Here is a 14,098-nt window from a genome sequence, read left to right on the forward strand (position 1 = left end):
CACTGCCTCAGGCCCGCAACTAAAACAGCTGTAGATTTATTTCAATGTTTAGATGTGAAAATTTGTGAATTATGTTATTATTCTCAACAATCGTACCCCGAAATAACTAACAAAAGGCCCCCAAAGCACTTAAAAAATATGCAGCTCAACGATACTACGTTACATACTGTGTACTTTTACTTCAGAGGATCACATTCTAGTGACATAGAAATGTTACTGGTAACGTTGCAGATTCAGATTTATGAACAAAATATAATGAAAATATGATTAAATATTGGGGTGTGAGTTAGTATGGCAAAAAACTTACACAATTTGAGTTGCATTGGCCAAGTGGTGCTGCTCCTGAGGGTGGTCCGCTCAAACTCGTTGACTCGACGCCCCTACCGACGATAAAGGGTGGTCAAATCACCCTGCGATACCACCGCCGCACCGGCAGGTGGCGCAGAAAGCCTGCGTCGATCTGCGCAGTTCCCCCCTCTGTCCTACGGTGCTTCCGCAAAAACCACAGAGATCAGCGAGAGCGATCAGCCGGTGCCAGATCAAAATACAAACAATGGGCAAGAAGCACAAAAAGCATAAGTCCGAAAAACACGGACATGAAGGTATTTTCATTTGCACATAGTTCGACTTGTCCACTATTTGCTGATTTGTTGTTAAATGCATTGCTGGAAGCCCTGGCTTCGCTATTGTTAGCATGGCTATAGCTGATCCGCTAGCGTGCTGCTACTAGGCTAACGTTAGCTACAGGGCTGATATACCCGTTACTTCCTTCATTTATCTGTCAATATATCACAATTTGGTATGAATACAAGACAGGCAATGTAAGTGTACAATAGCAGCGTTAGCAGTAGTTATAATAGTAGTAACTATTGTTTCTAGCACATCTCAGCTGTCACTGCCCCTTCAGCTATCAACAGTTGCCTATGGTTAGCTCGATAATGCTGTTTGTTGGCTTTATATCCGCAGAGTACGGAGAGAGACCGCTGAAGCTGGTGTTGAAGGTGTCTGGAAACGAGGTGACGACGGGAAGCTCGAGTCTGGATACGTTTTATAACGAACAGCCGGCGGACTACGACAAACCCAAAGAGAAGAAGAAGAAAAAGAAGAAGGATAAAGAGAAGAGTTTAGGGTCTCCGGAGGATGACAGAGGAAAGAAAAAGGTAACGTGACGAAAGAACATACCCCCTTTCCTCTTTAAGGGAGAACTTAGTTTACACAAATCGTCCTCGTGTTATATTTCTTTGTTTCTGTAATGCCAGATTACAAAGAAGAAGAAAGGACAGGAAGCAGAAGATGATGAACGGAGCAGAACTCCGATACGTTCAGAGCTGGATAAACTGGAAGGTAGTCTCTAATGTCCCTTTGTCCGCAGTTTATCAGAATCAGAACCGTTTATCTCAACACCTTTTTGTGCAAAACCTTCCTTGATGCTTTGTTATTTTTCTCGTAGAAAGGGAACAAACTCCTCTGCAGGAAGCTTTGAACCAGCTCATCAGGCAGCTCCAAAGGTGCAGCATTTGTCATTTAGTGATACGAGATAATTGTGTATCTTCTTGTTTATTTATGAGCTGTTGCACATTCAGCAGCAAGTCTCCTCACAGCGCGTGTGATTACAGTAAAGTTAGTGTATGCCTGCCTGGTGCGGTGAATAAATACTGTACACGTGTGTGTGTTTTCTCTGCAGGAAAGATCCCAGGGCGTTCTTCTCCTTCCCGGTGACAGACCTCATTGCACCTGGCTACTCTATGATCATCAGACGGCCTATGGACTTCAGTACAATGAAGGACAAAGTAAAGAAGGGTTACTATCAGTCGTTGGATGAAATCGCGGTATGTGTCTGATTTACACACAGGGGGTGTTGTTGCATGCCAAGTAGACACACATAGCAAGATAAACATTCCATATCAACTTTATAGCAGGATAATACTCTCTTCTATGCATTTTGATCCTCAAGAGTCGCTTTTTTTTTGTCATGTGTTTGTGTGTTGATGCAGGCGGATCTCAGGGTTATGTGCGAAAACGCCATGATTTACAACAAACCGGAGATGATTTACCATAAAGCAGCTCGAAAACTGTTACACTCTGGATTGAAGATCTTGAACCAGGTATGAAACTGAGGATTCAGGAAAATAAATCTCTTTAAGGGATCATACAGACTGCTAACGATTGTCCTGTTCAGTTTATTGTGTTCAGAACATTCACTACCTCTTTAAACCCAGCTGGTATTTACTGCACCATATGTGTAAATATTTCCATTTTATACACAAGAAGCTTTCTTTACTAGTTGCAGCAGTGTTGTTTTTTGACTTTAACTTCCTACGGAGCACTGGAACAAAGTTGCGTTGCTATAAAGCAACAGATGGGGGCAGCAGATTGCCTCTAATTGTAGCTGCAGCAGTAGTACCAAGAGGTTCATCCAGCATTTTCTCTTCTCTGCTCCTTCCTGATCCTAAGTGAGAAAAATACAACTTTGAATCCAATAGGAAAGACTGGAGAGCCTGAAGCAGAGCATAGACTTCATGTCTGGCCTCGACCCTTCTGCCAAACTGCCGGGAAAGACTGAGGACCAAGGGGGCACCAGCCTGGACCAGAACAGAGAAGGACCCTCGACCACAGGCACCAGCGAGAGATCCCAGACACCCGGCACAACCAGGTCCTTTAACCTGCTGACTTTAAGTTCATGTTTTCTTAAAGTCACAGTCATATACAACTTCAGCATAGCTGCTCTTAAGCTATGAGGGCCAAGATGAAGGAAGTGAAATGATAACCATGACTATTTGTTCACTGCTTGAATCCCTTTAAAGCAGTCTCTGATCTTGAACCAAAGATCCAACTAAAATTCCCAGCATGCCTTGCTAAAATGTGATTTTTAAAACTGAAATAAGGGCTGAACATAACGGGGAGATTTGCAGTATTACAGCAGCAGAGACATTAGTAAACAGGTCAACACAGGTGCGGTTGAGGTAACGAATCAGCCTGGACTAAAAATGCAGGCCGCTGATGGCACCATTTTTCCGAACACCGTTGGTTTGTGTGAGCTTATTTTCCTCCAACACTGAAGTGAAATCAGTTTTCTGCTGCTGGAGGCTGACAATGTGAAGAATGGCTCGCAGCGTGCTGGGTCTTGTTCTCATTCAAGGCTGAACACCTTTTAAATCTGTGTTGCTGCCCGGTGCTGTAACAGAACCTCTTGAATTTAACTCGTGTGTTGGTGATGACTCACTCAAGAGGAACAGCCGAAAATCTTAATGGCCGTTTGTTGACGTCAACGAAACGCTGCCAGGTAGATTATCTGAGTTACTGAAAGCAGGATGTAGGCGTTTAATGAACAGACTTGTGCAGGTTTTCTTCCTTGCAGTATTTTTGCTGCAGTGTGCATGTTTGTATGCCACAGTAAAAAGCCTTTTCATTCAGGACCAAAGTGTCTCATCTGTCTCGTCTTTGTGGTTCATTCGCAGACAGGAAAAGGACTCCAAGGACGAGGCTGCAAAGGTAGAGAAAGAGCTTCAGGAAATCTGCAAGGTCATCGAGGAGTCTGGAGGAAAGCTGTCCAACAGAGTGCTGCAGTGTGATGTGAGGAAGCAGGGTGGAACTCTGCATTTATTATCTCTCAAATTGACATATCCACTATGAAAGATATCATGAATCCTGCTCTTACTAAATAACGTCATTAAAAGAAAAGTAGGTCATGTTAAAGCCCTCTGTTAAGATAATAGCCATACCTTTCTGTTAGCCCAATATATAATTCGTATTTTTGTGATGTTGGTCGGTCAGTGACGGTAAAAACATGTTGTCGAATGTTCTTTAGGTCCATCCCAAAGTTTAACCACAACACAGCTATTCCTTTTAAGGTGATTTTGTTTTTTATGTGTGTTTGCATTGAACGCTTTAATAAATTTGTTGTGTAGCTGGAGTTTGCAAGGCGAAAGTCTGACGGCTCCACCACCATGGCAATCCTCAACCCAGCTGATCTATCAGCAGGAGGTAGGTCCCACCTTGAATCATAATAGAGCTCAAACTAATTCCTAATAAAATGGGGTTTTTTTCAAGCAAAAATGTCCAAAGGTTCACTGGTTCCAGCTTTAAAAATGTGAAGAATTGTTTTTTGTTTAACACACTTCTATTGAAAGCTGTATCTTTTGATTAAAAAGCAATTTGTAGACGTCACCTTGGACTCGCAAAATTTGCAGATGGCTCCTAAATATATGAAGAAACTGAGGTGGAGACACAACTGGTGACAGTTGGTAAAATGTCAGTGTTTCCTGTCGCAGATGCCGGTTACTGTCCCGTGAAACTGGGCATGATGTCCAATCGGCTGCAGAGCGGTGTGAACAGCCTGCAGGGCTTCAGGGAGGATAAGAGGAACAGGATCACTCCAGGTAATGTGTGGCTGCGGCTTAATGTCTCTGCACATCGCTGATATCGCCTAGAATCAGGCCGGGAAGATAACGAGCTGTCTGCGTGCAAACCCTTTTCCACAGTGTCCTACGTCAACTACGGGCCGTTCACCTCCTACGCACCCACCTACGACTCCAGCTTCGCCAACGTCAGCAAGGAGGATTCTGACCTCGTGTTCTCTCTGTATGGAGAGGAGTCCCAGCCTCTGGGCTCAGACAGGTATGTGCAGCACGACCACGGACGCACTCGAGCCCTGTGGCATTCGCACCGCGCGTCACTTGAGGCATTCCGTGCCGATTGCGTTCCAGATGTCTGTCATCGGTGTCAATGTCGACTTCGCATTGTTCTTGGCCGAGAAAAGTGATTCTGGTTTTTACCACTGCTTCCAACAGCTGTAAATGTTTTTCTCTGTGTTTTTGGCAGCTTGTCAAAGTTCCTCGCCAAATCAGACGAGTATGTGTACAAACTGGCGGACAATGTTCTGGACGCAATGACGAACGGCGAGCATTCAAAAACCCTGAAGGAAGCCGTGCCGGTAAGCACCTATTGTGACCGCTTCAACTCATCCAAGTTGACTTTCTTCATGACTGAGTTAAACAGCGCCGGATAGAAATCTTAAGAGTTTCCATTGGCTGAATGAGTTGTGTTTTTTCGCCTGTCTGGCAGGTGGAGGACGACTCAAATGCACAAAAGGATGCGGAGGACATGGAGGTGAGAGTTGACACCCGGATAAAAACCTATCCTGCGTGATAAGCAGTCAGTAACTGGAAATAAACATGATAATGTTCATAATGACAAACATCAGCCTGTGCTGTGTAACGCCAAACCGGCGCCGTCCGCCCTCACCGGTGTTGGATGCGATGTTCAGAAAAAAGGAACTCCCTCTGCGGGGTCGTTCGGGCGCACCGCACGTGTTCTCGCATTGCGCCTCGTGCGCGGGTACTTCATTTAATTTTGTCATTAAAGATGGCCCCGGCAGACTGTTGCTACGTCAACCAGCTGTGTCAACATCGCGGGGGCCAGCCTTTAGCTGCGATCCATCCACACATGGAAAGAACATTTCCCCTTCCAAAACACAGCGGTGCTACTCGCGCAGGGCCCGCCGTCAAAGAATTTGGAGAGGCCCGTGTTGTCTTAGAGTGCCCGCTGGCTGCGCGGGTGAATCGCTCCTCAGAGCAGCGGAGGAAACCAAAACGCACAGGCCCCTCCGTCAGGCACACAGCAAACCCTCTGTCCTGGCTGTTTGCTGCTCTTGGCCGCTCTCCAGCTCGCTCTTACCCCCTCCCTCCCCCTCCCCCCCGGGTTCTTGCAGGTTCGATTTCAGTGGAGAGAAGAAGCAGCATGACTAAAGAGGCTTCAAAGGGTCTGGATGTTCCCTTGAAGCGTCAGCTGTCTCGTGTGGAATTAATTTTTCTAACCTGACTAAACATGTCGTGTCCTCTCCCCACCCACCCCCGACCCCCCCACCCCTGTCTCCTATCTCTCGTAGGTAGTTAAACCCGAAGCATCCAACTGCAACAGGCTCGACTTCCTGCGCTCTGCTGCAGGCCTGCAGATGGCTGAGGAGCTCTCTGGGGGTAAAACGTCTGTCCGACTTAGTCTGTGATGCATATCAGGCTGCAGCTAACACTCCTTTATATTGTAGATTCGGCTTTTTTATATATAGATATATCAGGTATCTACAGGTATTGATAGTCTTTCTCCAGCTTAATGGTAGATGTAGATTCATTGAGGAACCATTTAGTCAATGTCAGAATATTAGTTACAAAAAATATTTATAGAAGTACGCTGGAGGTGAAAATATCAAATTCATAGTTTTGTCCAACCAACAGTTCAAAAGCCAAAGATATTCACGTTAAAATATGGAATAGGAAGAATCGGTAAATCCTCACATTTGAGAAGCTGCAATTAGAGATTGTTTTGCTTGATTAGTCTTTTTTCTAAATTATTGTTCATTGATTTTCTGTTAATCTATTATATGAATTTGTCTCAGCTCTATTTACAATGCATATCACATTGTGATTTTGCCTAAATAAGAGTACAAACCTGCCACATGTGAGAACCAGGCGTGAAATTACATAAGCACACACCAAATGACTCGTAGCTTCTTTAGTTCAGAATCAGACACAAAACCAAGAAGCCTCTTTTTTTTTTTTTGTCATTTTGAACATGAACTGCAAGAACTACCCACTCTCATGGAGGATCACAGATGCGATGTGTCCAACCCAGAGAGCAGGACACAGCCTTCTGAACCTGGGCAGCCCTGACTGCTTTATGTGCGGTTCAAAGGAATATGTGAACAAAGACATTCATAATCGCACTGTAAATGCTTTTGCCATTGAGGTCAATTTAAAAAAAAAATAAAGAAATCAGCCTTCATCTGGAGCCATTTAGCCATTCAGCATTGCATTATGTCTTCTCTGTAACAGCCCATCAGTTTATTCTCTCTCAGCTCTCCACATGTTAATGTAGGACAGAGAGAGAATGGATGTATTGTGTTCAATACGTGCAACCAAGGAGCTACCGCAAGGTAACCGGAGGAACCCAGAGGAAGTACTAACGGTATGCGTGTTCTCCCCCCTCACTGATCTGTCACAGAGGCCCTGCACTTCCAGCAGAAATTGGACGAGACTACAAAGCTCCTGCGTGACTTGCAGGAAGCACAGAAGGAGCGTCTGAGCACTAAGCAGCCACCCAACATGATTTGCTTGATGGCACCAACTGCCAAGGAGCTGGAGCTGGGTAAGAGTCTGTCAGTGCATCATGGCCCCCTTTGTTTCCGCCACTCAATCCATCGCCACCGTCGGTAGACCAACAATCCATTTAACCTCTCAACCAACCAGCCACCACGGAGGCGGTTTGTCTATTAGCTTCAGACGATGATTCAAATCACCAACATTGACCTCATTCCCAGGGTTGTATTCCTCAAAGTGGCACAAATTGTTTTTGGTGTTAGTGTGTGCTAAAGATTAGTCACTGTTCCTCAAAATAGTAATGTTGCCGTTGGACAGAGTCAGGCTCACCTTCCCCCTGGTTTTTAGTTGCTATGCTAAGCGGCTGCTGGTGGTAGATTCATGTTAACCGTAGACATAAAGAATGGTATCAATCTTCTAATAATGATCTCAGCAAGAAAGCAAACAAGTGGATTTCCCAAAAAGTCAAACTACTCCTGAAACATAACACAGAACTCTGGCTAAAGGTTGAATGGATGGCAGAAGTCTGTGAAATCGAGACTTAAAGCGTGACAGACTCCTATCGTCTCTTCTTCCAATGCAAATAAACTCACGTGTCGCTTCTTGTCATTGTGATGTTTCCCTTTGACTCTTCCTTTGTCTGCAGCTGAGAAGGTGACCGGGAACTTAGCCGAGTTGACGGGTCAAGTGGCCCCGTGTGACGTCAGCAGCGTCTATGGCATCAGGAAGGCCATGGGCATCGCTGCTCCTCCAGAACCACCCGGGCCCTTCATTGACCTCACTACAGGTAAACACCTGACTGGACATGTGTGGAGTGTCAACGACCACTCTGCTTGTCTGTGTGTCCAATAACATCAGTCGTGGAATGGAACTAAAAACACTGTACTTAAGAGTAATAATAATCAAATGAAATATATAATAGTATAACGGTCACAGGGGCCCATTTGTTTGCATACTTTAGGTACATTTTCCTGATTATACTTTCATACGTTCACTTAAGTAACAATTTCAATGACTTTTACTTATAACAGAGTATTTTCTACAGTGTGATCTGAGTACTTCCTCTACCGCTGACTAACATTTATTTGTCGGCCATTTGGGAAGTAAAGTCTGAATTTACAGAGTGTCGGTAAGAACTTAGCATCTAATATTGTTTTCAATGTTTTCAGTTCAGGAGACTGCTGAGCCAATGGAGTCCTTGTCCGGTGGTCCAGTTCCAGTCATCGCTGTATGATGAAATCCCAACCACCGTTACTGTTTGATAAGTTAAGTTTTGTATGCATTTCAGTCATTAAACCTCTTTTTCTAAATATACAAGTCTTTGCTGTTGTGAAATATTGTATGACAAACTGCAGACATAGGAAAACATTTATTACATTCTGTAGCTGTACAAAATTCAATGTCACATTTGTTCACATAAAGGCCAATACATTATTATTATTATTATCCAACCACGATTACAGACAAAGTGACGGTCTCAAAAGATAAGGCCACGAGACGAATCAAGTTTCAGAGACGCGCAGCGCTGACATCTGAGCTGGAGCTGGAAAACCATTCACAGCAGGCAGATTGTTGGATCACGCAGACTTAAGGACACCAAGGAGAGCGTCACAGGCTTCCCTCATTGCAGCATTAATGCAGACAAGCAGAATATACACTTGAACAGATGATGTACATACAGCACACGGATTTGTGTATTTCCTTTTGAAATGCAGCAACTATCGTCGTTTCTAACTACACAGCTGGAACCTAAAAGCTTGGCCAGAGAGTGAAACTTAGTACTTCTATTGATGTAAAATATTTCCCAAAGACAGAAGCAAGAAAAGAGTTTTTATATATTTATCCTCTGCACGGCCTGTTTCTGTTGTTGAAACGGCTCCGCCTCACATATGGCATGCTCATTACACAGTAACAGAGCAGTGAGCCCATCCGGTCTCAAAACTGGAAAACCAGATGGGTTTCAAATTATGATCCAAACAGAATCCATTGTTTTCTTTTTAAAGGACCAGAGAGGTCTTAAAAAAACATTTCACAACTGTATTTGGCATTCGTACAATGCGCTTTTTTAAAATTTTTCTATCGCAAACAACATCTAAGTTAAAGACAAAAAGTACAAAAGTGACTGCTCACGAGACTTGAATGTATGTAGAAAAAACTACTGATCATCTCTCCGCCATGACTGCCACATCCTGAGCCGTTCAACAGGTCCGGAGTAGAAAGTGTTGATCGAGTGTCGACTCCAACAAACACAGCAAAGTCCTCAGTATTTTCATTCATTACAGGAAACAGTCTGTTCTGTCTCAACACTTGTGGAGTCTGTAAACTCTTGGCTCGACTGCGTCTCCAGTTGTGGCGAGTGTCTCGCCCTGGCCTCAGCTCAGACCCATACCTTGCTGCTTGCTCATGTCGGTGCACACAAAGAAGGTTTTCAGCTCCCCTTTGCCCTTGACGTTGATGAGTCCCCGACACTCGCACGAGTAGCCCAGCCTGTGCAGCACATCGGACGTTTCCACTGTCACCTGGAAGTAGACGAAGAAATCACAACTGCAGCTATGAAAACTATGAAAACTCCTTTTTGAACAGCAAGTTTATAACATGTATTGTGTCTCCAGTCACAAAATGAAATCACACAGCCCCAAAATCCACAAAGGGAACTTCCTTGCAGCGAACAGCAACACCTGACTTCTCTTACTGATGCACTTGCCGTGCCATCTTCCCGCTGCAGAGGCTCCATTGCAGCTCCTTCTTTGGAGGCAGACCATTCAATTATAATATTACATAAATCACCCCCAAAATGGCGTTGCTGGTCTTGGTTGCCTTTTCCAGTTTATCTTCGGGATCCTGAAGAAGGTCTCTCACACACCCTCTGTCCCAGTGAGGAGCAAAACGTTCGTGCTCTACCTCTACCCAGCCTCAGGCTTAATACGGCGGAATGATTCACTTTCTGTTTGCATCGGAGGGCAGTTTGAGCAAATGCTCCACCAGTCGGGTGTTTGCTCTCGGCAGCTTGGATTCTGCAGGGTCCCCGTCGGTCATGCACTCGCCGCTGCGGCTGAATATACGATAAACACTGTAAAATGTACAATGTAAAACAAATCCTCTTCCATTACATCGTCTGCACTTGTGTTTTTTCGCTGTTGGAAACGTGACACAAGCGACGGGAATAAGGACGTTTCAGTGCGGCATGACACCCCAAAGCTACCAAAGTAGCACTGGTTAGTTCTTCCTCACAACGATGTCCACGTCTCTGGAACATCAACATAAACGGCAAGCCTTTTTCAAACCATATCCCTAATTCACATAGAAACTCCCAATAAAAATGAATCTGATGAGCTGTTCAATCGAGTCTGAAATTGAATCTTTCTGAATCCAGCCATGATTGTGTTAAGATCTGCAATGCAGAGCTAAGGAGGACCATGTCATCATTTCACCTTCCAGAGACCACCAGAGGAAATATCGCTGTTTGCCTGTGTTGGACTGTGCTGAATGTACCTGGATCTTTCCCAGCTCCCCCGTGCTCTCCATTCTGCTGGCCACGTTCACCGTGTTGCCCCAGATGTCATACTGAGGTTTCCTCGCCCCGATCACTCCGGCTATCCCTGGGCCGTGATTAATGCCTGTGAAAAAAAAAAAAAAAACGTGTTTAAGTCTGACACGTTGAATAATGTTATTGTGTAGAATTTACAGAGAGAAAAAAGAGTCACAAGGAAAATCTCAGGCTGCTCACTGGCTAGTGAGGAGAGTTGAGAAAGGATCAATATTTGTATTAATTGATACACAAAAAAATATTTGCAGTAGAGTCTATCGGTCAAAGAAGTCCGTGCCAAACACTTTAAACTGCTTTTTAATAAACAAATGTGGATTTTGTTTCAAAGTCACACGGTGTTTAGACTCAGCTGCTGATAAGAAGGTTGATACAACTTTCAGTGTTTATGCCTTATGTATGTTTTTATCTCCCAAGAAATGTAAATGTTTGAAATTAAACTTTTATCCTGTAAGCTGTCTGCTAAGAATCAACTGTCTGGGAATAACTGTGCCAGGACTGCAGACCGAGGTTAAAGTTCCTCACACACTCAACTGGGTTCTGTCTCCATTTTAACGGCTTCACTTTATATATCATTTGATGGACTTAACTTAACCACAGTTATTTATGAGTGGAAATTTAAAATAAGCTCCTAAATCCTCAACATTACAAAGCAGATGCTACATATTTCTGTCAAAGGTTCGGGAGGTTTAACTTCACGACCTCATAATCAAGTGTCCGTGAATGCATCTGCTCTCACGGCTAGAACACCGTGGATGCCAATCATGCACATTGTAACCAAGGTAACCTGTTGGGTTGTCAGCCCGAACAGAGCTGGGTGCAATGCGGTGCAGTATTCAGTCAATGAAAGGTTTGTGCTGAAGCCGACACTCACCCACACGAAGCCTGAAGCTATTGAAGGAATGTCTGTTGATGCCGTCCAACTTCCCGATCAGAGCGATGGCAAACTCCACCATGATCCCGATCTGGGCCTGCTGCCTCTCTCTGTCCTGGAAGAGCAGATTTCACAACCTCAATATGACTGCTTCAAGCTTTATGTTTTTTTTTAATGTGACAGGTCGATGACTTGCTGAGAAACGGTCAACAAGTCTGGTCTGACCCGGGTTTGACCCGGGTTTGACCCTGGTCTGAGGCAGTAGCTACTCCACCTGATTGTTCTCCTGACCGGGCGTCCCGCTCAGCCCTGCAGCTGCCATGTAAGTGCTGCCAATAGTCTTGATCTTCTCCACACCGCTGAACTTTGGTTTGGACAGCAGCTGTTGGGTGAGAGAAAAACTAAAATATTTTGACTTCCTCATCCCTCCTTTCATCATTAACAGTATGTATTCCTGTTGGCATTTACACTGGAGGGATTTAGCTCATATTATAAGAGTGCAGGTAAGAACACTGTTCCGTTTTAAGCCCAGCTGTCCGCACGGTTAACAGTGCATGAACAGAAACCGATAACAAATTGAGGCTTTAAAGACATCATGTGATGTCATGTATCGCAAACAAGCACTTGGTAATACATTGATGGATGAGGATGTTTTTTCTGACCTCGTCAAAGTCAGCAATGATCTCGTTCAGGAGCCTCAGGCATTCCAGACCCTCCTTGTTGATGTCACACTCCGTGTAAAATTCTTTGAAATCCGGCACCGAGGCGAACATCACACAGACGCAGTCGTAGGACTTGTAGTAGAGGTCCTGTTGGGGGGGGGGGGGGCACAGCTCATAGTTTTACCCAGGAGGAGACTGGAAACGTCATAGACACACCTCCCTTAACTTCTACTAGTTCTATTGATAATTTAAGGACAACTCACAGCTTTGGGCTGAACTCTTAGGAAGATAGTGGTCGAGGAAATTGTTATGTAATGCTACACCAAACCTATTTAAAATACATTCTTTCAAATTCACAGAAAATGTCTGTCTGGAGTTCCTTTTAATACTATTACATGAAATGTGGTTTACTGGTTTCTCATTTATCACTTATTAACGAACAGCCCCTCCCCCCTCACCTCGTTCTTTTTATTCTCCCCGACAAACAGCGCCGCTACGTGGGCCGGCAGCACGTTCTCCAGCAGCAGGCGGTTCAGGTTCTCCCTGGTCTCGATCTCGTCCTGCTCTGTGCGGTTCTTATACTTTAGCAGGAAGTCCTGGCGGAAGCAGGACTCGTTCTAGCAAACAAAAACACGGCGAGTGAAAAAGAAGGAAAAACATAACAATCATTGGAGTTTACCTGCATTTCTGGCAGCCTCTTGATTTATTTATTTCCAGAAAGTGTATTACTTGTTATCATTTCACAATTGGTGGTCGTTGATAGTTGACATATAGAAGATATAGATAAATGAATGACCGGACCATCACAATATTTTACTTCAATTATTTGAATGTGAATATGTACAACACTTTGAATCTCTTAACATAAAAATTGAGGCCAGAGAGGTGGGGATTGTCATTACCTGTTGTGAGATGATGAGTATGGTGACCAGGAACAGGGTGATGTAAATGCAGCTCATCACCTGGGGGTGTTTCACGAGCCCCAACCACGTCAGGATGGCGTGATCGTCTCTGCTGTGGACCAAACGAGAACACTCATGGCTCGACTTTGCTGCCATTTGCACATTTCATACACGATTATTCCGTGTGAACTGAAGTGAATAACCGTGATGCGTCTTTATGGAACTGTGACTTTGATGGTACCGATGGTACTGTCATGAGGTCATTATTAACCGCTCTTATCTCTCACCTGCTGCAGTTCCAGCTGTTGTTGAAATGCTGAGCGAGGAGGAAGTTTCCGTAGGCCGCAAAGAGTTCCCTCTTGGTGCTGAGGATGATGATGTAGTATGCCGTGGAGGCCAGGGTGAGGAAGAGCACTTTGAGCTCAAAGCTCACCCGGAGGAAGACTCCACATGCGATGAGCGACAGGATACAGCAGTACACGGAGTACTGAGAGAGAGAAAGCCAAAGGATGGGATTATATCACAGCCAAATAACAGTAGCAGCAAACCTGAAACAATGTATTCTATTTCGCATTTCAAAGCAATATACAAACAATTCATCAAATGACATCATGTGATTGTAAGTATAGACATTTGTATCAATACATTTGTCAATAACTATAACTCTTCTCTGGTACTCAATTGAACAAATGTCAAATACTATTTAATCCAGTCTGACATGACAAAAAAGTATTAAAAATTGCAATTTCATTATTGCCTATTGACAACTCCATTACTCACAGGCAGGTAGAAGTAAATGTCCTCTAATCCCTGCTCAAGGGAATCATTTTTGTGGCTCAGGTAATCAATATCAGTGGGACATTCTGGCACACGCGTCTGGACGCAGCACTGCAGGGGGATAAAAAAGAAAAGGATCTGACTGACCAGCGACTACTGGGCGGCCCGCTTTGAAGTTTGTCATGGCAGCGCTGAAGTGTGGCGCAGCTAGAAATAGCAGCGTCTGTAATGCCCCACTCAACGTGTGA

The 14,098-nt window shown here is 44.4% G+C and overlaps 2 protein-coding genes across 4 annotated transcripts in view; one reads left to right on the plus strand and one right to left on the minus strand.

Annotated features, from left to right (window-relative positions):
- The first annotated feature begins 494 nt into the window (after positions 1-494).
- Positions 495-8,408, plus strand: brd7 (bromodomain containing 7). Its single transcript, XM_079288598.1, has 17 exons — positions 495-602; positions 967-1,160; positions 1,260-1,344; positions 1,451-1,508; positions 1,685-1,829; positions 1,995-2,105; positions 2,484-2,653; positions 3,459-3,573; positions 3,909-3,984; positions 4,272-4,379; positions 4,482-4,617; positions 4,822-4,933; positions 5,065-5,109; positions 5,888-5,975; positions 6,997-7,140; positions 7,738-7,878; positions 8,261-8,408. The coding sequence occupies exons 1-17, from the start codon at positions 554-556 to the stop codon at positions 8,323-8,325; spliced, it is 1,842 nt and encodes a 613-aa protein (XP_079144724.1). The 5' UTR covers positions 495-553; the 3' UTR covers positions 8,326-8,408.
- Positions 8,409-8,451: 43 nt separating this feature from the next.
- Positions 8,452-14,098, minus strand: part of adcy7 (adenylate cyclase 7) — a 45,686-nt gene continuing 40,039 nt past the window's right edge. For 2 of the 3 annotated variants that reach the window (XM_079291286.1, XM_079291284.1), the window contains 9 exons: positions 13,854-13,961; positions 13,361-13,560; positions 13,074-13,185; positions 12,630-12,788; positions 12,172-12,318; positions 11,784-11,891; positions 11,510-11,624; positions 10,584-10,708; positions 8,452-9,610 (listed from right to left, as the gene is read on the minus strand). In XM_079291286.1, the coding sequence (XP_079147412.1) occupies positions 9,464-9,610; positions 10,584-10,708; positions 11,510-11,624; positions 11,784-11,891; positions 12,172-12,318; positions 12,630-12,788; positions 13,074-13,185; positions 13,361-13,560; positions 13,854-13,961 (1,221 nt within the window). In that variant the 3' untranslated portion in view covers positions 8,452-9,463. The remainder of the gene's footprint in view (positions 9,611-10,583; positions 10,709-11,509; positions 11,625-11,783; positions 11,892-12,171; positions 12,319-12,629; positions 12,789-13,073; positions 13,186-13,360; positions 13,561-13,853; positions 13,962-14,098) is intronic. The other variant, XM_079291285.1, reaches the window with a different exon arrangement.

Source organism: Melanostigma gelatinosum (assembly GCF_949748355.1).
Source record: "Melanostigma gelatinosum genome assembly, chromosome: 2".
In the NCBI taxonomy this organism is placed as follows: Eukaryota; Metazoa; Chordata; class Actinopteri; order Perciformes; family Zoarcidae; genus Melanostigma; species Melanostigma gelatinosum.